The sequence below is a fragment of the Engystomops pustulosus genome, chromosome 3 (genome assembly GCF_040894005.1).
Source record: "Engystomops pustulosus chromosome 3, aEngPut4.maternal, whole genome shotgun sequence".
Taxonomy (NCBI): domain Eukaryota; kingdom Metazoa; phylum Chordata; class Amphibia; order Anura; family Leptodactylidae; genus Engystomops; species Engystomops pustulosus.
Window position 1 is genome coordinate 78,744,790 of NC_092413.1, and position 27,198 is coordinate 78,771,987.

The following is a 27,198-nucleotide window of genomic DNA, read 5'->3' on the forward strand; positions in this document are numbered from 1 at the left end:
ACACCCTCCTCGAGTTGCAGCATCAGAACAGCCTCCCCCAACATGGTCTGATATGCAATGTTTCCACCCATTGGAATTCCAGCCTCCATATGTCAGACCGCCTGTATGAACAGAGAAAAGTCAATAATGATTTTTTGATGATGCAAGCGGATCGATGCACTCTCCAATGTAAATTTGATGTCAGCCATTGGCAGCTCATGCATGACACTTGCTGTTTGCTCGGGCCCATTATTTGTCAGAAAATAGAGAAAAAGGGCAGCAATCCACAGCAATTCCTCCTAGGGTTTGGTCCTCGCAGCTGAAAGTTCTGGCGTTCAAAACTTCATATATGGCATAGTGGAAGGAGAGAGTCACAGCACCGAAGAGTAAAATGCGAAGAAGTCTTTATTGGTACATCATCCAGGCATAAAAAGAGCAACGTTTCGATTCCAATGCAAATCTTTTTCAAGCATTCATGCACTGCTACAAGGCATCTACCAGAGCAATTCCCCACAACCCCAAATAGCAGTTCTTTTTTGTTTCTGAGGTCAATAGGAAGAAATCAGTGTGAAATCCACATACTTTCTGTAGTAATTTCTGCTCCTTATCCTGGTTGTCAGTTTTTGTGCTTCTGTATATCATAAATTTCAATTTGTTTTGTTAATTAAAGTAGATCTGTGTCAATTCAACATAGTTGATTAACCAATATGTCAGACAGAGAGGTGGCAGGTGGATCAGGCACAGGGTGCAGCACAGTAAGGGGACGTTGCGGCAAAGGTGGCTCTGTGAGGCCACAACTGCCATTGTCATCTATTGGCATTGTGTTGATAAACAACCCAAAGATTGTTGATTGGTTGACTGAGTCATTCAATTCCTCCCAGATGACTTCAGAAAACCCCAGTCAAGAGTCCGTGGGTTTGTTAGATACAACCGTTAACCAGCCTCTGTCCTGTTTGTGTCCTGCTTGGAAAAGATTTGCATTGGAATCGAAATGTTGCTCTTTTTATGCCTGGATGATGTACCAATAAAGACTTCTTCGCATTTTATTCTTCAGTGCTGTGGCTCTCTCCTTCCACCATGTTATTTGTCAGTCGCCAGGACTGCAGGATGAATAATATCATTCCACTGCTTCATGTCCTGGAACTCATGCTGCAAAATCTGTCTGGTCAGGGCACTGAAGAAGTGGAGACTACATCTCATGGCCACATGAGTCCGGTGGGGGCTGAACTGGAGGAGGAGGAGGACATTGGAGCACAGGCAGAGTCTGGTGAAATCAGTGGTTTTTACACTCAGGTGGAGGTAGAAGCAGGTAGAGCAGGAGCATCCGGAGGGGGTAGTAGATGAGCCAGATGACCCAGAAGCACCATGGCAGTATGCATTGGACATGGTGGCATGGAGTCCCTCAGAGTCACTTGCGCAGATGGCCCGCAGCATGCTGCTTTGCCTAACTAGTGACAGCAGAATAGTCAACATCTGACTTTTGGCTCTCCACCCTCTTGAAGAGTGAAGCGATTCTAAGAGTGGTGGCTGTCATGTGCATGTCATACTAAAACACAGCATTATTTGAAGACCAAACCACTCTCCCTATGCATATCTAAGCATGGCACAATGTTCCACATGGCACAATGTTCTACTGACCTTTGTCAAGATGAAGGAGGCTTGGATCGGCCAGGATTTCAACACACCAATGCCTTATGCATTAAACTAGATGAGCCATGACGCCTCCCCCAAACGTTGATAAATGAGTTTGGGTTCTAAGTACCTTTATTGAACGCTGCAGGTGCATATATACATGAACAAATGCTTAAGATCGATGTGTTACTACGCTAGCTTGTCTTAATCATGATCTCCATAAAAAGCATATGAAATACACTCTTTAAATAAAATTACTCACCCAATGTCTGTTCTGGGGGCGGCAACCAATACACACCGAAACATGCAGCAAACCACACGCTGGCATAGTTGTGCTTCATCTGTAGCTAGTATATCTCGCACTGTTGACGTAATGCCAAAAAAGTCACATGATATTAGTCATGTGACTTAGGCCGGTGCTAAATTATGAAACTGGACCCCAATCATATAGAAAAACATATATATGATAAAAACATATAGACTTTCCCAACAAATATAAGTATGCACATAAAAATGTTATATGAAAGCTAACATGTTACACTGGAACGATAACATTGATCCGTAGATATATTACCTCTTAAACAACATGCATAATGTAAAGTACGGGACATGACAAATTATTTTATATATTAAAAATTGGAAACAAAGCACAGTAAGTTACTGGTGGGGAAAACACTTACCCACGTTAATACAAGTGTAGACTGGAAGTGCAGACTATCAACCTAATAAATTACCTGTATAGTGATACTAGGAAACCATATAACTGGTTTTGCTGCATATACAGCAGTGATGCACAACCATCTGAATGGCAAGGTAAAACCACGCATTCACTCTCAATAATTAAGGATCAAATCAAACCTTTTGTTGAGACCCTCTGGATGTCGAGTGCCCAGTACAAACATCCAGAAGGTCTCACAGTTAAGCAGTTTTCGTTTAATGTCCCCTCTTCTCCAATTAACAAAGACCCTTTCAATGCCACTCCAGATAAAACCCAATGTGCTTTTATTATGTATTTCCCTAAAATGTCTGGATAGTGTTGAGACATTTACTGCATTATTTTCTATATTAAATAGATGATGTCTGATCCTAGTTTTCAAAGGACCTGCCGTATGACCCACATACTGTTTACAACAAATGGAAAACCCTGCTAGGTACACAATGTTCTCCGAGTTAAAGTTGATGTAACAGAGTATATAGTACTGTTTACCGAGTATGACATAAAAGAGTTCTGGACACTTATATAGGAACAGGCCTTACATCTAGTGTGACCGCATTTATAGCATCCAGGAAATTTTAGCCAACTAGGGGCCAGAGTACTACCACCTGAGCTATCAAATAGACTGGGAGACAAGATGGAACCTAATGTTTTGGCTTTTTATGCTATACATTGAACGCCAGGTGATATTATTGGGGCCATCTCTTCATCTTGCAGTAGAATGGGCAAATATTTGTTGACTATATGTTTAATCTGAACAAATTATTTGCTGTAACACGTTGAAAAGACGAGGGCTTTAGATTTATTGACTTTGTTGACTAGAGCACGCACCTCCACATGGATTGTCTATAGGATGACACTAAGGTGATTGGGTGAGCTAACCGGTTATTTTTCTTTTTGTACATAGTGCTGCTATATTTGGCTTCTCCCGGTGTTGCTCCCTGTTACACCAAGTCCAATATTGTGGACTGCATCACATATTTTTTACAGCTGCTTCTGTTGTTTATGTTGCTTGACAATGGAGAATGCGGTGCCGGTTGATCAAGAGGATTTGTCTGAATTAGATCTCAATAGGGACAAACGAGACTGTGCAAAAAAGATATTTAATATTGAATCCTCAGAACTTGATCAGAATACTAGTTTTTTTGTTCAATGGAACCAATTACACAAGTTAATGGAGAAAGAAGCACGCATGTGGTGTGACGCGGAAACCCTAGAGTCATACTTAGACCAAAAAATGATACCACGGGGTCTCCGCCTTTTGAAGACACCGACCACGCTATATTCACAAACCTTCTTGGATAACTGGAACTCTGTTCTTAGTGAATGTTCATTAAAAAAAGTACTACTCCGGCCCCTAGTTGGCTAAAATTTCCTGGATGCTATAAATGCGGTCACACTAGCTGTACGGACTGTTCCTAAATAAATGTCCAGAACTATTTAACGTCATACTCCACCGGTAAACAGTACAATATACGCTGTTACATCAACTGTAACTCGGAGAACATTGCGTACCTAGCAGGGTGTTCCATTTGCTGTAAACAGTATGTGGGTCATACGGCGGGTCCTTTGAAAACTAGGATCAGACATCATCTATCTGATATAGAAAATAATGCAGTAAATGTCTCAACACTATCCAGACATTTTAGGGAAATACATAATAAAAGCACATTGGGTTTTCTCTGGAGTGGCATTGAAATGGTCTTTCTTTTGGGTGAATACATGGTTTTACCTTGCCATTCAGATGGTTGTGCATCACTGCTATATATGCAGCAAAACCAGTTATATGGTTTCCTAGTATCACTATACAGGCAGTCCCCAGGTTACGTACAAGATAGGGTCCGGAGGTTTGTTCTTAAGTTGAATTTGTATGTAAGTCGAAACTGTATATTTTATAATTGAAGTTTTTTTTCTCTTGTCCCAGTGACATTTGGAGTTTCAAAATTTTTGCTGTAATTGGAGCAAGGATTATCAATAAAGCTTCATTACAGACACCTTACAACTGATCATTGCAGTCTGGGACTAAAGTAAAGCATCCAGAGAGCTTCACCAGAGGTCACAGTAGGCAGAGGGGTCCGTCTGTAACTATGGGTTGTCCGTAAGTCGGTGTCCTTAAGTAGGGGACTGCCTGTACAGGTAATTTATTAGGTTGATAGTCTGCAATTCCAGTCTACACTTGTATTGACGTGGGTAAGTGTTTTCCCCATCAGTGAATTACTGTGCTTTGTTTCCATCTCTTAATGTATAAAATCATTTGTCATGTCCCGTACTTTACATTATGCATGATGTTTTAGATGTAATATATCTACGGATCAAAGTTATCATTCCAGTGTAACATGTTATAACATTTTTATGTGTATACTTACATTTGTTGGGAAAGTCTATTCTTCATTAAGTTTTTATCTTATATATATTTTTCTCCCCTAGTCTGATCGGGGTCCGGTTTCATTATTTAGCTCCGGCCTAAGTCACATGACTAATATCATGTGACTTTTTTGGCATTACGTCAATAGTGCGAGACATAAGCATTTGTCCATGTATATATGCACCTGCAGCGTTCAATAAAGGAGGATTCGTTTTGTACTACTTTTTGGAACTGAGTGCCGTTAACCGTTAATCTTTTCCTAAGTTTGGATCAATATTGTAAACTAACTCAAAGAAATATTCTCATGTATATAATCATATATCCGCAGGTGGCATGCGTGGTCACTCTTTATGGGAGTGCCAAAAATACTAACTTCCATATGGCCTGGTCACAGGAATGGATATATAGAACCCCATTTTTGAGGTAGGTACGGTACCCAATGTTGTAACCCATATCTATCATGTATTAACAACTTATTTTGTTGATATGTCATAAAAGTTATATATGAGAATATCTTTTTAACAAAGGAGATGTTTCATGCTCAGACCTTTTCATGGACAGCTTCAATGTCCTTAAAACTGTGTACTTGTATTTGTGTTTTCCTGAAATCAATGTACTCAACAATAATATAAAGCAACATTCCAAACAATAAAGTTGCTAACAGGATGCATAATTTTACATACACGCCTAAAAATGAACTATATCCAAATGATAACATATATCCCAAGGATTTCCATAGTAGATAATTGGCAAAAGCTGCTTCTCTGTTATCTTCAAATAGTATCCCATAAAAACCTGCACACAAACAGAAAAAGTTTATAATTTCGTTACATCCTTCTTCGCCTTATTTTCATGAACTCATTGATCCTTTGTGATACAGCTTATGGCATCTTCAAGGCATATGTACCAAATCTGCGTTTTGCAAATCCCAATGCTGACCCCACATTGCTGGCCGGGATCAGAATGAAGAGGAACACGTGTGAGCATCTGTAGCTTGTTTTAACCCCTATGGGACTCAGCATCTTTTGGCCTAAAGGACGCGGCCCCATTTTTCAAATCTGGCCTGTGTGGTTATAGCGTGGGAACACTATGAGATATCCAGGGGATTTTGAGATTGTTTTCTCGTGACACATAGTAATTCAAATTAGTTTAAAAATTTGGATGAAATCTTTTGCGTTTAGTTATGAAAAAAAACAAAATTTGGCAAAAATTTTGAAAAATTCTTTATTTTCAACGTTCTAAATTCTGTACTTTTGATGCAGATAGTCAAAGCACCCAAATAAATTCATAACTTACATTTCCCAAATGTCTGCTTTATGTTGCCATGATTTTTTAAGATTCCACATATTTTGCTAGAATGTTATGAGGCTCAGAATTTGGGTGCCATTTTTCACATTTTTTGTAAAATCACCAAAACCCGTATTTAGATGGACCTGCTCAACTTCTAATTGATACAAGTAGAGAGAAAAAAGGGGCACTCCCAATGGCAGTCTTGATGAGAAGGGTACACCTCCTACTTGGTTTCTCTGAGCCTTTTCTATTGGAGGACTGGCGACATATCTTTTATGTGGTGGTGCTCATACCTAAAACAGCAATAGGTATACAGTGATTTGTCCATATAGGATATAGAAGGAAAGAAAGGTAGGCACTCACCACATCTTCTTAAAAAATTCTTCTTTTATTCAGACATCTTTAAAAATTGGCATACACAGGGAAGGGAGGATAGCATGCTGTGGAGCGTTCCAGGGACGAGTCGTTTCGCGTTACTGTCAACGCTTCATCTTGCCTGAAGCCCTTGGTGTTCGCGCCCGATTTTTAAGTCGGGCCGCCCAGGGTAGCTTAGACACACCTTCACCTTAATAGATATGTGATTGGTTAAAAACAGGGGGGGGGCGGGGTGATATCGCGTCAACTCCGCCCTTTTAGTCTAGCAAGCTGCGTTGTCGGACCTGAATGGAGACTGCTGCGTTGCTCGCAGCCAATTAGATCAAGGTACTGTTAGAAGGTAGGAGGGGTTTCGCTAGATAGCGAAGGCGGACCTAAGAGGAAACAATACTCGCTAACGTCACAAAATATGGGCGTTACTGATCGAATTAGGGGAGGGACCAAAGGGGGACTAGGCTAAGTTACGATGCATTCTAGAGGGGCATATCCATACATTTTTTCTCATCGTCTCATGTATATAAGGGGGAAAAAACTTCTAACTTCTAATTGACACTGAGATGCCTAAATAATAGCGAGACTCATAAATTACCCCATTGTGGAAACTACACCCCTCAACGTATGAAAAACCACTTTTAAGAAGTTTGTTAACCCTTTACGTGTTTTATAGGGGTGAAAACAAAATGGAGGTGCAGTCTGCAAATTGTAATATTTTTTTAACAATTGGGTGGAAAATTAAACATTTACAATGGATTAAATGAAAAAAGGCTCCACAAAGTTTGATACCCAATTTCTCTCGAGTACACCGATACACCATGTGTGGTGGTGACCTGCTGTATGGGCACACGGACGGGCATAGAAGGGAAGGAGGCGCCATCCAGATCAGATTTGCTATGTCACATTGTACAGGCTATAATTTTTTTCTTTTTTTATTGAGGACCTATAGGGGCTTATTTCTTTTGCCACATGAGATGCACTTTTCTGGTACGTAATTTTGGGGCATCTATAGCTAATTGGTGAGATTTAATTAACTCTTTGTTAGTGGAGGAAATGAAAATCATACATTTTTAGGAAAATTTTTATATGTTTTTTTTTTGGCCGTTAACCATACCATAAAAATAGTATATTATATTTATTCTATGGGTCGCCATGATTACGAAAATACTTAATTTATATATATTTAGTATTTTTTCCCATTTTTAAATTATCTTTTTTCAGAACGTTTTTTGCGTTTTTTTCCTCCTGCGTTTACCAGTCGGGCCCAGTAACAATTCTGTTTTATTATGCAGATTGTTACGGACGCGTCAATACCAAATATGCGGAGGTTTTTTATGTGTTTTATACTTTATTAAGTGTTTTTAAGTGTTTTTATGGGAAAGTGACATTTCAGGGGCTTATATTTTTATGTATTTATTTTTTATTTATTATAATGTGTAGTGTTTTTAAAGTGTTTTTGCATATTTTTACTTACTTACATACTTGAACTTAAACCAGCGATGCTCTAATCCCTGGTTTAAGTTCAATACACTGCTCTACAATACTATTTTATTGTAGAGCAGTGTAAACTGTCTGAGCATGGACCCCCGGAAGGGGTCTGACTGCCATGGAGACCGGGCAGCTCTGGGGCACATGCCAGTCCTCGGAGCTGCCCAGAAGAGGATCGGATCCCCCGTTAAGCGGCACGGGGGATCCGATCCATAGGGGGAAGAACCTTACACGCCGTGGTCATGCTTGACCGCGGCGTGTAAGGGGTTAACACCCGCGATCGGAGTCGGCTCCGATCGCGGATGTTACAGCGCGGTGTCAGCTGTACTAGACAGCTGACAGCAGCTGCTTCTGGTACCGGCTCCATTCGTGAGCCGTGCCAGAAGCAGGACGTTATAGTGCGCCCTGGTGCGCTAAGTATCTAGCCACCGGGACGTACTATAACGTCCTGGTGCGCCTAGGGGTTAATATATACGTACTGGTTGTTTTCCTTTAAATATATTGAAGACTCGGGGAGTATAATATACATAGTGTACGATATTCAACTGTGATATCATTGCTGCTGAATTATTTATTTTTATTTTGTATTTCTATAATTTTAAATACATTTTACTATTCCTCCTAATGCTTCCAACCAATTGTTATAACTGCATGCATCATAGGTTTTGCTTCCACTCTTATCAAATGCAGTGTGTATTTTATAATTTAGTTATAACCCTTAAACATATTTTAAAAGATGTTTGAATCGGTGAACTTTTAACAGCTATAAAAAATGGTGTAGTTAACTCCTTAATGACCACCGTATCAGGATTCTACGGTGGTCATCAAGGGTACTTCTTCTGACGCGACGCCTTTCTACGGCAACGCGTCATAAGAAGATTTCAGGACATCGGGTCTCGCTAATGCCGGTGTCGGGCTGTGATATCACAGCCCGGACCCAGCACCAACACCCAGGATCTGATCCCGGGTATTTAACCCCTTACATGCCACGGTCAAGCATGACCGCGGCGTGTAAGCGTGTCCCACGTGGTTCGGACCCCCAGGGGTGCTTTTCAGGAGATCCGATCCCTCCTGCCGCTGCTCAGCATGCTCAGTTACTTACACTTTACACTGCAATACAAGAGTATTGTAGTGTAAAGGCTTGAACAAGCGATCGGATGATCACTTGTTCAAGCCAAAGAATGGAAAATGTAAAAAAAGATTAAATCATTTTATAATAATAATTAAATAAATAAATACAATAAAAGTCCCATAATCTCCCCAGTTACACATATAATGCAAATAAAGTGTATAAAACACAAAAAAAATTTACATATTTGGTATCACTGCGTCCGTATTAATCTGTACAATAAATCTAAATCAATATTGAACCCACTCGGTGAACGACGTAAAAAAAAAAAAAAACCCACGAAAAACTTCCCGTAATATAAAATTTTTCATTAAACACCATCACAAAAAATGTTCTAAAAATAATGTGATTTTCACCAATATTGGTTTTGCTCAGTAAAATTGAGCAAAGATAAGAAAAATATTATATAAATGAGGTATCACCACAATCGTAGTGAACCAGAGACTAAAGATAAAAAATTTTTTTGACATTACAGTATTATGAAACTGTTAGTTTTGGCCTAAATTAATGTATTTTCCCCAAAAATTCTAAAGTTTCTAAATCGCAGGTTCATATTGTTTTAACCCATGTGAAACACTTAAAGGGTTAATAGACTCAATAGAAGTTGTTTTACATACGCTGAGGGGTGAACTTTTTATAGTGGGGTAATTTATGGGGTTTTATTATTTAGGCCTTGGAACATTTCAAACTTGGAAAATGAAGAATCACTTCATTCAAAACTTATCACTTAAATTTTACAACTAACATGAAGTACAATGTGTCAAAGAGTTCCAAAGTTATAACCAATTATCGTGAGACATGTCAGATTTGAAAAATCGAATCTGGTCATTGAGCTGAAAACTAGTGTCGGTGATAAGGGGTTAAATATTTTATTGATGCACAAATTAAAAATTATTGCAGGTTTTTATTTTTTTGCCATAGAAAAAATTAATCACAGAAGTTGAGGAGGAGATCATAAAATGGATTTGTTAATGTGTAAACCTTAGGGGATTTGTAACTTAAGCACTATATTTCAAGAATGATTTGGCATACATTTATTAAGCAATATAATGAATTAATATGCATTTGCAATTGTAAGGCTTAGAGGTTGTGGATCCTCTGAACCACTGCGGACGATGACACAAGCCACTACCTGGGACCGGAGTCCAAGTGGCACCCGGTTTTCACCAGAGCCCGACGCAAAGCGGGTTGGACTTGCTGCGGTGTGGTACCACCAGGTCGTTCCACAGGTGTGACTTGTCCGCAGTGGCAGCCAAGGTCGAGGTACAGAAACGGCATGCAATCTCGTAGTCGGGGACAGGCAGGAGGTCAGGACGGGCAGCACATGATCGGAGTCGGTGTCCTAGCAACAGGTCAGTGCAGGCGGCACAATGGGAAATCTCAATAATAGCACTAGGCATCAAACACAGCTTTCTCTAAGGCACAAGGCACAAAGTTCCAGCAAGGGTAACAGGAAGAGGTAGGGTTAAATAGTTAACCTAGGAAAGGCCAGCGCCAATTAGTGGCGAGCTGGGCCTTTAAATCTGCTGGAGCCGTCGCGCGCACAGCTGAGAAGGACGGAGCAGCAGCAGCCGGACGGGACCGATCTGGAGTGGGGCTGGAGTGGGGACCTGTGAGTTGCGTTTGCGAGGCGCTGGTCGGGGACGAGAGGCACTGTTGAGCCCGCGATGTGGTTCGCGGGACCACCCGTGACAGCAATATATCTACTGATGAATCATTAGCAACTTACGTGAACATTTATGTGTATTTATATATACACTCACCGGCCACTTTATTAGGTACACCTGTCCAACTGCTTGTTAACACTTAATTTCTAATCAGCCAATCACCTGGCAGCAACTCAGTGCATTTAGGCATGTAGACATGGTCAAGACAATCTCCTGCAGTTCAAACCAAGCATCAGTATGGGGAAGAAAGGTGCTTTGAGTGCCTTTGAACGTGGCATGGTTGTTGGTGCCAGAAGGGCCAGAAGGGCCAGAAGTATTTCAGAAACTGCTGATCTACTGGGATTTTCACGCACAACCATCTCTAGGGTTTACAGAGAATGGTCCGAAAAAGAAAAAACATCCAGTGAGCGGCAGTTCTGTAGGCGGAAATGCCTTGTTGATGCCAGAGGTCAGAGGAGAATGGGCAGACTAGTTCGAGCTGATAGAAAGGCAACAGTGACTCAAATCGCCACCCGTTACAACCAAGGTAGGCAGAAGAGCATCTCTGAACGCACAGTACATCGAACTCTGAGGCAGATGGGCAGCAGCAGAAGACCACACCGGGTGCCACTCCTTTCAGCTAAGAACAGGAAACTGAGGCTACAATTTGCACAAGCTCATCGAAATTGGACAGTAGAAGATTGGAAAAACGCTGCCTGGTCTGATGAGTCTCGATTTCTGCTGTGACATTCGGATGGTAGGGTCAGAATTTGGCGTCAACAACATGAAAGCATGGATCCATCCTGCCTTGTATCAACGGTTCAGGCTGGTGGTGGTGGTGTCATGGTGTGGGGAATATTTTCTTGGCACTCTTTGGCCCCCTTGGTACCAATTGAGCATCGTTGCAACGCCACAGCCTACCTGAGTAGTGTTGCTGACCATGTCCATCCCTTTATGACCACAACGTACCCAACATCTCATGGCTACTTTCAGCAGGATAATGCGCCATGTCATAAAGCTGGAATCATATCAAACTGGTTTCTTGAACATGACACGGAGTTCACTGTACTCAAATGGCCTCCACAGTCACCAGATCTCAATCCAATAGAGCATCTTTGGGATGTGGTGGAACGGGAGATTCGCATCATGGATGTGCAGCCGACAAATCTGCGGCAACTGTGTGATGCCATCATGTCAATATGGACCAAAATCTCTGAGGAATAAAGTGGCCGGTGAGTGTATATTTATATGTATCATAGTACCATAGTTTATACGGTTGAAAAAAGACACTTGTCCATCAAGTTCAACCAAGGAAGGGAAGGGATTGCATGAGGAAGGGATTTAGGGGAAACAATTCTATATAACATAACAATCAATGTTATTTAGGTGTAAAAAGGCATCTAGACCCTTCTTGAAGCTCTCTGCTTTCCCTGCTGTGACCAGCACCTGACGGGGGCTATTCCACAGATTGACAGTTCTCACAGTAAAGAAGCCCTGTCAACTCTGGTGATTAAACCTTGATTTCTCCAAACGGATATATAGATATATAGTTTTTTGTTTTTTTTGTGAAATATAATTGTTATGCAGGATGTGACGTAATTGTATTTTCAGGTGTACTGCTATGGGCTATTTGTCTTTTAAATGTTGGCACATGGCATTTAGAATCTAACCATAATTAAGGCATGTTTTTTCCAATACTCATAGTCTAATTCTATGCCTATAGCTTACATGTTTCAAGCATCATGATTTTTTTGTAAAATACTTTAGGAGTACTCGGAATACAAGTTCCTTCATGTGAAGTCAGCATCCATTAGTGCACTTCGAATTAGCTGCACGTGTATGGTTTCCTAGGACGAGGTGTGAAAGCTTTTCCTACACTTTGCACTATATTTCAGGTACCAGGTCTTTCCTTTTACTAGCTTTACTTACTGATTCTGACTGACAAGATTTTTGCCTCCTCACCCCCGCCCCAACATTGCATATTAGTTCCTCATAAATTATATATTTATAATTCCCTGGAAATTATTATATCGAGTAAAGCATCCCCAATATATTATATATACTGCACAACCACTTATACATTACTTAAGGGAGTATACATATAACATAAGCACAAAATGCATTAACATTGCAAATACAATACATACTGTTGAATGCTTGTACACATTTAAGAGGAGCCAGGATACTTTTGATTTGCAATGATATTTCTATTTTATGTTGTGCGCTTTGACATTTCTGTGGGATCTCTACAATGGTTGAACAACGACCCCAGACATATTGACCTAGCAGAGGTCTGATACATGGAATTTTCCCCAAGGATCTTTATATATGCTATTTGACTTTTTTTGTTCTGAATGTGCTTCTGAATACTTTAAAAAGGAAAACCGTATAGCAGGAAGATTATAGGTAGATGGAATGAAGTAATCATATAATGGGCTGATTTGTCTGAGTTGCCTGACAACAGCAATAATCTGATACCGATACCCTATGGTAAGGTTAGTTTAACAATATGCTGATTCTAGAATCTTACTTTATGATTTGTGAAATACTTGCCATTTAAAAGTGTTTGCCAGACAGCATCTGCAATACCCCAAAGTCCAGAAAATACAAAAAACACTCCTAGCTGATAGTCATGAGGCCTCCATGTAAACAGTGCTGCAATACTGCTGATGTTTATAACCATTGCTGTGTAAAGAAAGAAGAAAAATATCCTGTTAAAATATCCTTATTAAAAATTAATTTCTTTTAACTCTTTTTATACTTAAGACATTTAGCTAATTGTGCCATGAACTGAAACAAAGGTAATTTTCATGCAGTAGTGTTTTATACAATTTTTTGCATCAATATATGAACCCCCACATTAGAAATGGCTATGTGGTTGCAATTTTGCTGCAAGAATCAGAATATACAGTAAATGCTGAACAATAAATGGCCATTCTACCCTATTTTACTGCAGTTTAGCTTAGGGTTACTTTATTAGCTTGAGTTTAGTCCTGGTGCCACTCAGCTGAAGGAAAAAAAGCTTTTTTATTTTTTTCCTAAGCATGTTTCGAAAAACTTTTCCCAGCATACTGTATAGACCTAGATGAGAGCTATTATACCATGTGGAACACTACACCATAAGAGTATGAATGACATTCTGGGCTGGAGAACAGTAATGTGTTTTAACTCAACTATTTTAGGTAGAAGTATCAAGACAGAGATAGCACTGAATACTGTGGTAACCCACAGGTGACAACTGTATGACAGACCCTACTCTGAGTATGTGCTCAGAACAGATGACAAACGAACATCTTTTTTCCCAGTCCAGCTCCTGGGCTCCTTTAATTATGTCTTCTACAAAAAGTCAGCCTTGGAAAGTGTCTGCTTTCCATTACACAAAACAACATCCCTGAAACCTAGGGGAAAAGCATCTTCCTTCAATGACTTTTCCCATCACTATCTCACAACATATGTGGAGATCCAGGAGACTTCTTCAACTGCTGATTGGATTTTCTGTTCATCACTCAAACCACACCTGACACCCGCAGCATTAGTTCTGACAGAATCACCCCTTTAAAGAGGGGTCACCCTTGCCCAAGGGATCAAACTTATTGGGGTTGAGGATATGTAACCTCATTAGTAGGCAAAAAATGGAAAAGCAGCACTCCGTGTCAAATGGGTGTCTATTTCACCAGTGGGGATTACAACGTTTCAGCTATCTCAATGTAGCCATTTTCAAGTAATAGCTGAAACGTTGTAATCCCCACTGGTGAAATAAACACCCATTTGACACGGAGTGCTGCTTTTCCATTTTTTGCCTATTGGATACTTGGGATCCCTAAGTCAGACCTTCACAAGCCTGCACCCTACCCTTGGATTTAATCCGAATTCACAGTGCTGCTTCATCCCTCTACTCTCTATAACCTCATTAGTAGGTGGCCACCTTCTTTCCTCAGGACAATGCCACTTCCAATAAGATATTAAACAGAACCTTGGACCCTTGGATCAGCAACCTCATGCTCCAATTGCCCTAAATGATAATGGATTCTGGCAGACTAGCTGGGGTAGAATTGGCAAGACATACTTTTTAACATATGTTCATGGAAAATATTATGAATTCTGAAAGTATGCGGGAGAATTAAACTGAAAATGACAGGTTTGATGTTTATTAATAGACAAGATCTATACATTTTAGACCAATTCACCTAAAGGGACTTCCAGATGCAAATTTTTAGTACAATCCAGACCACATCACCAGTAGCAAAATCCCATCCAGCAATTTGTTTTTTTTCCCTCTTATTTACAGGTGAAGCATTGGGCTTTTATCCTCTGCTTGAGGTGTGCCGTAATAGTAAGGTATGTGTCGGGTGTGGATGCACAGAGAGGGCTCACAGGCTGCAATATGCAGCAAAGACTTACCAGTAACACCTGCAATCGGTGCTAGCACCAATCGTGGGTGTTATCCCGCCGATCGCCGCCTGCAAAGCTGCCGGAAGCTTCAAAAAGATGGCTGCTCATGGGTACCGCAATCTTCCAAGGACCTGAGGCTGTCTCATGTTAACCATTTCATTACAATGTGCAATTTGCAATCAGAGCATTTTTTAAAGAAATGTCCTGTGTAAGTGCTTTAAGGTGGTACGTTGCACCCAATCCAACACAGTCTGAACCTGAAGGGTGCCCCTGACTGCCTGACTGGAGCCCAAGGGGTTAAATCGGGATTACGATTTGAGTTGTCTGGAATCCTGGAATCATACCTAGAGATGGGGGAATTTGTTAAAATTAATTTCGTCCCGATTCGCCAAATTTTTTGAAAAAATTTGATCCGAATCGAATCAAAACGAATCATGTTAAAAAAACAGGCACTTCCTGGCTGCAGAGAGCCTGTAGGGTGTTGTAGAATGTTGTGCCATGCTTAAATATGCATAGGGAGCGTGGTTTGGTCTTCAAACAATGCTGTGTTTTAGTATGACACGCACATGACAGCCGCGGCTCTTAGAATCGCTTCACTCTTCACTTCCATGTGCACTTACGTAGGCCAACTTCCCCAAATAAGTGAAGCGGGAACGCAGCCTGACAAGGTAACGTCTGTGCCAGCTCGAAAGGACCGAGCTGAGGGCCAAGATCCCACTATAACATCAAAGAGCGCACTCTTTTTACACTGACATTAGATGATTCCATAGATTACGACAGAACCTGTTCTGTTGAACGCGGATACATGTGGAAAGGCCCCCAAAAGAGTGCAGAGGATGTCGGCAGTAATTTTGCATTGACGTCACTGATCAATTTGCCCTTCTTTTCACGCGTCAGTGTCCTCTTTCAATCGGTCAATAATCCATCAGTATTGCTAAAACCAAAAACAAACAGGAGTTGATCCAGAATAGAGATGAGCAGCAAATGGGATACTTGCATGTCCTCTGTGTTCTGTATCCACTCCTGCTTTTGGCTATCAATCCTGAAGCTTTTCATCCTTCTGACAGATGAAATGAAGGGGAAAACCAAACATAGTGGAAACGTCATAGAGTGATGGAGGTTGAAAACAGCATTATGGAAATCACAGGGTGTTTCAGGGAGAAAGCGATCAGTTGGCAGCAGCATGAGTAGGCTGCAGAGTGGCACAATGACAAATTATGGAGGTGGCAGAAACATGGTAGGCCACAAAGTGGCACAATGATAAGAGTGTGGAGGTGGCGGCGGCAGCAGAAGCAGCAGGAGCCCAAAGGTGGCAGCAACATGGAGAGCCACAGAGTGGCACAATGATATAGTGTGAAGGTGGCATCAACAGGAGTCCACAGGTGGCAGCAACATGGTGGCAGCAACAACAAGAGGCAACAAAGTGGTACAATGAGAAGGGTGTGGAGGTGGCGGCAGCAGGAGCCCACAGGTGGCAGCAATATGGTGGCAGCAACATGGAAAGCCACAGAGTGGCAAAATGATATAGTGTGGAAGTGGCATCAGAAGCAGCAACAGGAGGCCACAAAGGGGCACAATGATAAGAGTGCGAAGGTGGTGGCAGAAGAAGCAGCAGCAGGAACCCACAGGTGTCAGCAAAATGGTGGCAGTATTAGGGAAAGCCACAGAGTGGAACAATGCTATAGTGTGGAGGTGGCATCAGCAGCAGCAGGAGCCCACAAAACCCACAGCAGAGGAGGCCACATTGAACAATGCAGTTGGAAATGAATTTGAATTAGAAGAATTCAATGTAAATTTTAATTTGTAGATTTGAGACGCCACATCCATTATACATTACAGTTTTCCTGAAAATATCAGGTCTTTGACAAAAAGGAACTGCAAAGGTGGCGCCAACAGCAGCAGCAACATGGGGTCAGAGGTGTGGAGGTGGTGGCAACATGGTAGCCACAGCGTGGAACAATGATATAGTGTGATGGTGGCATCAGCAGCAGAAGCAGGAGCCCGCAGAGTGGCTCAACTATATAGTGTGGAGGTGGCATCAGTAGCAGCATCAGCAGGAGTTTTCAGAGTGGCAAAATAATATAGTGTATAATATAGTGTATAATATAGGAGCCCACAGGTGGCAGAAACATGGTGGCCGCAACAGGGATAGTCACAGAGTGGCACAATGATTTAGTGTGGAGGTGGCATCAGCAGCAGGATTCCACAGGTGGCAGCAACATGGTGGCAGTAACAGGGAAAGCGACAGAGTGGTACAATTATATAGTGTGGAGGTGGTAACAGCAGCAGCCGCAACAGGAGGCCACAAAGTGGAACAATGATAAGAGTGTGAAGGTGGCATCAGTAGCAGCAGCAGCAGGAGGAGCCCAAAGAGTGGCACAATTATATAGTGTGTTGGTGGCATCAAAAGCAGCAGCAGGAGCCCGCAGAGTGGCACAATGATATAGTGTGAAGGTGGCATCAGTAGCAGCAGCAACAGGAGGAGCCCACAGAGTGGCACAATGATATAGTGTGTTGGTGGCATCAGAAGCAGCAGGAGCCCGCAGAGTGGCACAATGATGTAGTGTGAAGGTGGCATCAGAAGCAGCAAGAGCAGCAGAGTGGCACAATGATATAGTGTGTTGGTGGCATCAAAAGCAGCAGCAGCAGGAGCCTGCAGAGTGGCATAATGATATAGTGTGAAGGTGGCATCAGTAGCAGCAGCAGCAGGAGGAGCCCACAGAGTGGCACAATGATATCGTGTGTTGGTGGCATCAAAAGCAGCAGGAGCCCGCAGAGTGGCACAATGATATAGTGTGTTGGTGGTATCAAAAGCAGCAGGAGCCCGCAGAGTGGCACAATGATATAGTGTGAAGGTGGCATCAGAAGCAGCAAGAGCGGCAGAGTGGCATAATGATATAGTGTGTTGGTGGCATCAGAAGCAGCTGCAGCAGGAGCCCGCAGAGTGGCACAATGATATAGTGTGAAGGCGGCATCAGAAGCAGCAGCAGCAGGAGCCTGCAGAGTGGCTCAATCATATAGTTGAAGGTGGCTTCAGAAGCAGCAGCAGGAGCCCGCAGAGTGTCAAAATGATATAGTGTGAAGGTGGCATCAGAAGCAGCAGGAGCCTGCAGAGTGGCACCATGATATAGTGTGGAGGTGGAGGACAATTCCAGTCCCTGGTAAAGATTGTAGGAGGCAGATGGTGCAACTAGCAGCAGATGTGTGGCATCAGGCGGGTGGCAGCATCAGAATAGTGAGGCAGGTAGTTAGAACCCGACTCATTTCTCAACGTTTGGAGGAGGCGTCATGGCTGATCTAATCTGATGCATTAGGCATTGGTGAGTTGAAATCCTGGCCGATCCAAGCCTGATTCATCTTGACAAAGGTCAGTCTCTCCACATTACGGGTGGACAAGCGGGTTCTCCTGGGGGTAACGATGGCCCCCGCCGCACTGAACACCCGCTCTGATGCCACACTACTGGCCGGGCAGGACAGCTTCTCTACTGCAAACTTCGCAAGTTGCAGCCATGCAACCGGACCCACGCAACCGGTAGCGAGTGTCCAAGAGGGTGGAGAGCCAAAAGTCATATCTATCCTGGATGTTAACTATTCGTCTGTCACTAGTTAGGCAAAGCAGCATGCTGCGGGCCATCTGAGGTGACTCTGAGGGACTCCCAGTCACCATATCCACAGTATACTGCCACGGTGCTTCTGGGTCATCTGCTTCGTCTTCTACCTCCTCCGGATGCTCCTGCTCCTTCTCTCCTGTCACCTGAGTAGAAAAACCACAACCTCTGCTTGGGCTCCAATGTCTTCCTCCTCCAGTTCAGCCCCCACCGGACTCATGTGGCCGTGAGATGTACTCTCCACTTCTTCAGTGCCCTGACCAGACAGATTTTGCAGCATGAGTTCCAGGACATGAAGCAGTGGAATGACGTTATTCATCCTGCAGGATGAACTTGGTGACTACCAGATTGAACACGTGCGCCATGCAGGGCGCATGGACCATCCCTCCTCTGTCCAGCGCGGACACCATTTTCCTCCCATTGTCTGTCACCATGGTTCGGATTTTTATTTGTCGTGGAGAAAGCCACACATTGATTTCTTCTTGCATGACGCGGAGCAGTTCCTCCCCTGCGTAACTTCGTTTGCCCAGGCAAACCAGGTGTAGAACTGCGTGACACCGCTGTGCCCTGCACATGTGGTATGATGGAGCAGCACTTGTGGAGGCTGAGGTGGTGGTGGAGAAGGAGGAGGAGGCGGACACTGGCGCAGGAGTAACAGTTTGACAACGTGGAGGAGAAAGCGCCGTCTCTTGTGGAAGTTGTTGGTGTGGCTGGGCGGGAAGCACATTCACCCAGTGGGCCGTAAAGGACATATACTGGCCCTGACCATAATTACAGCTCCACACATCTGCGCTGCCGTGGAACTTGGAAGAAACTGATAAGCTCAAGGACTGGCCCACCTTCTGTTGTACATATTGGTGAAGGGCTGGCACAGCCTTTTTGGAAAAAAAATTGCAGCTTGGAACTCTCCACCTCGGTTTGGCACAAGCCATTAGTTCTCTGAAGGGTGCAGAGTCCACAAATTGGAAAGGGAGAGACTGCAGTACCAACAACTTCGACAAGAGCATGGTCAGCTTCTGCACCTTAGGATGACTGGATGCATAGAGTTGTCTTTTTGTAATCGCCTCGCTCAACGACTGCTGGCGCTATGCATAGCGAGGAGCAGGAGCATCTGGACCGGGAGATGATGTCAAAAACAAACAGCTCCCTTCGGCAGAGGTGCTGGAGCCTTGACTTGCTGAAACAGCATGTGTGCCACTAGGTGCTGCTGCTGTTCCTGCGCCTGCAGGATGGCCCACATCTGACACCCGTTTCTCCCAGGCCATTGGATGGTGACGCTGCATGTGTTGGCGCAGGGCCGTGGTGCCAAGTTTTGGCCCGCTTCACTTTCTTCCCGCAGATACGACATATACCCACGCTCGGCTCCTCTGGTGTCTTTACATAAAAGTGCCAAACCGCTGAGGTGGTAATTTTACCGCCAACACTCTGCACTGAGTGACTACTACCGCCGCTGCCTCACTGAGCCCCTGTGCCACTGCTTATTTGGGCCTGCGAATCGGGATTTGTAACCCGCGGACGTTTGGCTCCCGTCCTCACACTGTTGCCACCCTGCTGACTCACAGCCACAGTAGCGACTTGCTGCCTGCTCCGCAAGCTGACACTCTCTTCGCCCGATGATGATGAATCCCCTGCTACACCCAGCTCCCAAGTGCGATCAGCTACATCATCGTCAATTTACGTTTCCTGGTCACTGCTACTCTCCTCACTAGTGTCAGTATGCACAGCCTGCCTACTGCAGGAAGCAGCGGAAGTCTGCCCCACCTCTTCACTGCAAAGCAGCTGCTGACTGTCCTCAAACACTTCGTCCTCGCTGAATAGTGGCCCTGAGCTCAGACTGTGGGAAAGGAACAGCACAGAGCCTGGTTGAGGACAGGTGAGGGCGCTGACCTGCTCCTGGGCCATGCCAACTAATTGTTGTATCAGAGGAACCTACGGACTCTTGGCTGGGGTTGTCAGATGTTATATTTGAGGAATTGGATGACCTAGTCAATCATTCAACAACCTTTGGGTTGTTGATCAACACACTGCCACTAGATGACAATGGCAGTTCTGGCCTCACAGAGTCACCCCTGCTGCGACATCCCCTTACTGTGCTGCCACCTCTGCCTGCTCCACCTGCCACCTTTCCGTCTGACAAAGTGGTTTATAAACTACGTGGATTTGACATGTAAATCTGGCTGTAAACTAGAGCCCCCAAAAGGTATTGCAATGTGCGTTATACAGATACCCCACAACTGACAGTGTAATTTCAGCGAAAATCACTGTATAAACTATGTGGATTTGACACGTAAATCTGGCTGTAAACTAGAGCCCCCAAAAGGTATTGCAATGTGCGTTATACAGATACCCCACAACTGACAGCTCACTACTGCAGATGCATGAATGTCAAACAGATTTCTTCCTATTCGATTTTGTCACTAAATAGAACTGCTATTTGGGGTATACAGACCCCCCTTTAAGAACAACCAAGGATTGGTCCACCAATCGCTACTGCAGATGCATGAAAGTCAAACAGATTTCTTCCTATTCGATCTTGTCACTAAATAGAACCGCTATTTGGGGTATACAGATCCCCCTTAAAGAACAACCAAGGATTGGTCCACCAATCACTACTGCAGATGCATGAAAGTCAAACAGATTTCTTCCTATCCGATTTTGTCACTAAATAAAACTGCTATTTGGGGTATATAGAACCCCCTTAGAGAACAGCGAGGGATTGCAGCAAGAATCGCACAGTACAATAGCAGCAGCTGGATGCTACAACATGAAGTGTAAAGTGCTGAGATAGAAAATGGCTGGGTTTTATAGGGCTGTGTGACATCACATAAGCCTGCCGGTCGCTGATTGGCTTACAGGTCTGCAGATGTCATTGAGGGTGTTCCTTTCTCCTTCCCAGAGTGCCACATGTAACACTTTGTTCTCGCGCCCATTTAGCAGAAACATGAGGGGAAAAAACCAACTTCATTCCTGCGAATCAGCATAAACTTCGGCTTCGTGGCGAATAGGGCATAGAAAGGCTGAGTCGTGGCTGGGCGGGTGGAGGGGAAGTAGGAGTAGATGCAGAAGCTTGTTGCTAGGAATCAAGCAGCTGTTGAATCGCAGCGGCAAATTTGCCTAGTAGTTCACCTTGAGCAGCAATTTGCTGAGACTGCCAGGATACAATGCTACGTTCCGGAGGTGTATCCTTTGCGGGGTCCCTGGCCGGATCTTACTGTCACAGATTTTTGACAGTTCGTATAGACGACTGTCAGGATTCAGAGTCTGTGGACCGCGGGAGATGGTAGTAGCCGACACCCAGGAAAGGAGTCTAAGTGGCACCTGGTCTTCACCTGGGGTGCCACCAGGTCATTCCACGGGAGCGACTAGGCCCACGGTGGCAGACAAGATATTATGGAGATGCAGGACACAGTCCGACCCTGGAGTAACAGCAGGAGAACGGCTTAGGAGGATGATCTGGAACTCACGGCAGAAACGCAGGAGCAGGCACATGGAACAGGCATGGATGAAATGGTAGATGAAACAGGAATGCAGGAACTGGCACACGGTACAGGCAGATAGGACCGGATGACAGGAACACAGAGGAGCACTGGAAACACAGGAACACGGAGGACACTCAAAACGCAGGAGGGCTTTCGCAGGAATTGATGCTGAAGATCTGGCGAGGCAGGAAGGGAGGTGCCGGATTAAAAGGCTGAGCCGGATTAATCAGCGCCAATAAGGAGGATGCTGACCCTTTAAGTCTTGAAGAGCCGACAGGGGGACGCGCCCAGCCTAGGCGGATGGGACGCAGGCTCTTAGAAAGGTAATTCTGGGCCGGGGGGCATCTGTGAGAGATATTTTCCCTCAAACTACACTGCTACTGTATTACACTACAGATTTACTACATGCATACGTCACACTTCAAATCCACAGGTAATACACAACGTGAGTGGGTACCCTAAGACTATTTTCACACTTATGTATGCTTGTCCAGGCCACAGATAGGGCAAGCATACAGCCATGCTGCAGATTAGGTTGTAGATGTTTTTTATAGATTTCTCTGCAATTTTGGTAAGCCAAATATAGCAGGGGAACAGGTTGAACGATAGGTGGGCTCATCATTTCAATTTTCTTTTCAGACAGCAAAAAAGCTTGAAATGGCCCTAGTTGCTATGGACAAGGCTGCAAAGGTACTAAAAGGAGACTCATAGGCAAAATACCTGGAATACTGGCAATGTTTCCCAGGAACACCTGGAACAGAAATATGTTTTTTTTGATCAGAACAACGGTTAAGCTTGAAGCCAGAGTAGACAAAGGACTACATCGACAGACAGATCTTTCAAAACAAACAAGCAACATTTCTCAACATGAATAACACCAACTCTCATGAAAACTTCCAGAGTACAGAATTGAAACTACCCCCTCACAAGTGAGCAGCATTAACACCAGTTATCTGGATTGGATTAGGCAGACCTTGCAAAATCTAAAGCCAAAATGAATTTGAATTGACAAAACTGACAGCAGCCCCTGAATCAATTAAGACCTTGCCAACATAGAGGCACTGCATTTTTCCACCGGTGGGCTTGTTTGAAAAGGGCCTTATCAGATGACCGGGATTACTTTAAAAGAAGCAGAGAGACTTCATTAGGTGATAGTCTTTATGTTCATGTCATGACATACAGCAGTTCTTGCTTGAATGGGTTTTTCAGCATGCCACAGGTTCTATTTAGATCTTAGTAGGAAGTGGAAGGAGATAGAGAAGAAGGGACAGGTGCAGAGGACATCTCTCTATAGCATTAGCAGCATTGTCTGGTTCCTCATACAAGAGCACCAAAGCAAAGAAAAATACATCAGAAGACATCTTAGGAATGGAAGAAAGTGCTCATTCCCAAGGATCCTCATGCAAAAAATAAAAAATAAATTGGTCCAACTGTAGGACATCATTACCAGAGAACTGGAGTTTTGAACCACTTAAATTTAGGTTCTGACACTGGCTGACTCTCAGGACATAATTTCCAGAGGACTGGGGTCTTAAAACAAAATAAAGGAAAAGAAAAGCTTTCTGTCTCCACTAAATATTTGTTAACTTAACTTTTGGTTCCGACACTGATTGACCTAAACTAGGAGGAGCGCTCTGTTCCTGCAGCTGAACATACTCAGCCAGGTTCTAGACCAGTGGCGGTGAACCTATGGCACGGGTGCCAGAGGTGGCACTCGGAGCCTTCTCTGTGGGCAACCAGGCCATCACCCCAGAATAGAGCTCACCATACAGGGCTCAAAGAATGTTGGCCCAACGATTCTTCCTGTACACAGGCACCCTGTAGAGAATCTGCAATAGTCCGAATTTTCCATACTCCTTTCAACTGCGTTGGTGTTCTCAGCAATAACTTACTGCCTAAATTGCTGTGCTGGCACTTTGCCATAAAAAGGTGGCTTATGGTTGAAGTTTGGGCACTCATGATCTAAAAGGTTTGCCATCACTGTTCTAGACCATTTGAATCAGACCCTGCATCTGATTTAGAATAGCGTTTATGTTCTTCATAGAAGAGTAGGATGGTAGGGATGGATATTCTGTCAAGACAAAGAGAAATACCGTATATACTCGAGTATAAGCCGACCCGAGTATAAGCCGAGACCCCTAATTTTACCAACAAAAACTGGGAAAAACTACTGACTCGAGTATAAGCCGAGGGTGGGAAATGCATTGGTCAATCCCCCCCAATAGTATACAGCCTGCCAGCCCCCAGTAGTATACAGCCTGTCAGCCCCCAGTAGTATACAGCCTGTCGGCCCCCAGTAGTATACAGTCTGTCGGCCCCCAGTAGTATACAGTCTGTCAGCCGCCATGTAGTATTTAGCAGCCCCTAGTAGTATACAGCAAGCCCCTAGTACTATACATCAGCCACCAGTAGTATACGGCAGCCCCTAGTAGTATACAGCAGCCCCTAGTAGTATACAGCAAGCCCCTTGTAGTACACAGCAGCCCCTAGTAGTATACAGCAGCCTGCCCCCACGGACCTTAAAAAAATAAACTTAAATACTCACCCTCCGACGTCAGTGCGGCTTCCCAATGTCGGCGCTGCTTACCGATGTCCCCGATGTCAGCGCGTCCTGTCTTCTTTCTTCTCCGCGGCTCCTCTTCATTCTTCCGGCATGGACGCGGCCATCTTTTCTTCTAGCAGGCACATAATAAGACGCGGCCACTGCTGACGTCATAGTATGCGCGGCCATGAAGAAAACATGGCCGCGTCAATGCCGGAAGAAAGAAGAGGAACCGCGGAGAAGAAAGAAGACAGGACGCGCTGACATCGGGGACATCGGTAAGCCGCGCCGACATCGCTGACGTCGGAGGGTGAGTATTTAAGTTTATTTTTTTTAACTGGGTCTTTTTTTTTTATAATAGACTCGTGTATAAGCCGAGGGGACATTCACGAAAAAAAACTCGGCTTATACACGAGTATATACATTAGGTGCAGACCCTGCACAAGAGTTACTACTTCTAGCATGTGCTCAAAAAAGATGAAAAATGAACGGAGATAGACAGGCAGATACAAATAGACACAAGTGAAGTTAGAAGAACTTGGTCCAAACCAAGCTAGCAATGAGCTAAAAAGGATTTTGGTGAAAAATTCATACAAAAGTCTAAAATTTTGATTCAACTAGTTCTTATGTTTTTCCTACACCAGAAGGTACTGGAGAAGGTTTCTGCCTTAATTTGTGACTTTTTTGAAAAGTCACACTTTATAAATCTGTCTAGCACTTCCAGATTCACATGCTAAATGTCTAAAAATGTGGGATGAGTTGGTAAAAGTCACCAAAAAGCCACAAATCGGTACATTGCAACAAATTGAAACATTCTGAAAACGGAAAACTGAAATAACTGGAATGATACACACTAGAGATGAGCTAGCACTAAAATGCTCGGGTACTCGTTATTCGAGACGAACTTTTCCCGATGCTCGAGTGCTCGTTTCGAGTAACGAGCCCCATTGAAGTCAATGGGAGACTCGAGCATTTTTCAAGGGGACCAAGGCTCTGCACAGGGAAGCTTGGCCAAACACCTGGGAACCTCAGAAAAGGATGGAAACACCACGGAAATGGACAGGAAACAGCAGGGGCAGCATGCATGGATGCCTCTGAGGCTGCTTAATCGCACCATTATGCCAAAATTATGGGCAACAGCATGGCCATGACAGAGTGACCGAATGAGGCTAGATAGCATCTAAAACATCCAATAATTGACCCTGACACTATAGGGGACGGCATGCAGAGGCAGCGGCAGCGGCAGCAGCGGCAGGCTAGAGAGTGTCATGGCAACATACCCTAAATGGACTCAGGCTTCAAACCAATGGGTGGCAGAGAGGAACCAAAGGAGGTGAGCAAGAAGCGCTCAAATAATATCGGTACATGATAAAAGTTTGCCAGTATATTTTGTGGATTACACAGCAGGGTGGCGACAAAGTTAACATGGAAGCCATGAAAACAATCCAAAATTCTGCCTGACACAGCTCGTTTGATAAGGGGACCATGTATGGAGGCAGTGAACTAGTAGTAGATTAAAGGTGCTGCAGTTAAAACTATGTTAGTTGGATCTTGGCATGGAGCTGGCGCTCCGCTGCCAGGCGAGCTTTTGCCAATCCAAGCCCCTGTCTCTAGGCTACTCCCCAAACAGCACTTCTAAGAACCTTTTGTATAAGATCAAGTGTAGTAGCGTTCTTATAAGTTTGGGATATGGCGGGTGAGGGGAATGTAAACAGATGCGCAAGAAGCGCTGAAATAATATCCGTAAATGAAAAAAGCTTTCCAGTATATTTTGTGGCTTACACAGCACGGTGGCGACAAAGTTAACAAGTTTGATGGGGAATGCCCTGTAATAGCTCTTGGGCGGTGTGCCTTTTATCACCTAGGCTCAGCAGTTTGAGCACCGCCTGCTGTCGCTTAGCGACGGCACTGCTGCTGTGCCTAGAGCTACCGACTGATGGCGCCATGCCCACAGATGGTAATTCGGAGGAGGAGGAGGTGGAGGAGGGGTGGGAGGAGGAGGAGGCATAGTAGGTCTGAAACACCTGGACCGAGGTAGGCCCCGCAATCCTCTGGGTCGGCAGTATATGACCAGCCCCAGGGTCAGACTCGGTCCCAGCCTGCACCAAGTTAAGTGTAGTAGCGTTCTTATAAGTTTGGAATATGGCGGGTGAGGGGAATGTAAACAGATGCGCAAGAAGCGCTGAGATAATATCTGTAAATGGTAAAAGTTTGCCAGTATATTTTGAGGATTACACAGCAGGGTGGCGACAAAGTTAACAAGTTTGTTGTGGAAGCCATGAAAACAACCCAAAATTCTGCCTGACACAGCACGTTTGATAAGGCGGCCATGTATGGAGGCAGTGAACTAGTAGTAGATTAAAGGTGCTGCAGTTAAAACTATGTTAGTTGGTTCTTGGCATGGAGCTGGCGCTCCGCTGCCAGGCGAGCTTTCGCCAATCCAAGCCCCTGTCTCTAGGCTACTCCCCAAACAGCACTTCTAAGAACCTTTTGTATAAGATCAAGTGTAGTAGCGTTCTTATACGTTTAGGATATGGCGGGTGAGGGGAATGTAAACAGATGCG

General features: G+C 43.9%; 1 protein-coding gene across 1 annotated transcript in view; it reads right to left on the bottom strand.

Moving 5' to 3' along the window:
* Window positions 1-27,198, bottom strand: part of LOC140122851 (protein unc-93 homolog A-like) — a 147,677-nt gene that overhangs the window by 17,348 nt on the left and 103,131 nt on the right. Inside the window, exon 8 of the mRNA XM_072144097.1 lies at window positions 13,144-13,298. Coding sequence (XP_072000198.1) covers window positions 13,144-13,298 — 155 coding nt within the window. The remainder of the gene's footprint in view (window positions 1-13,143; window positions 13,299-27,198) is intronic.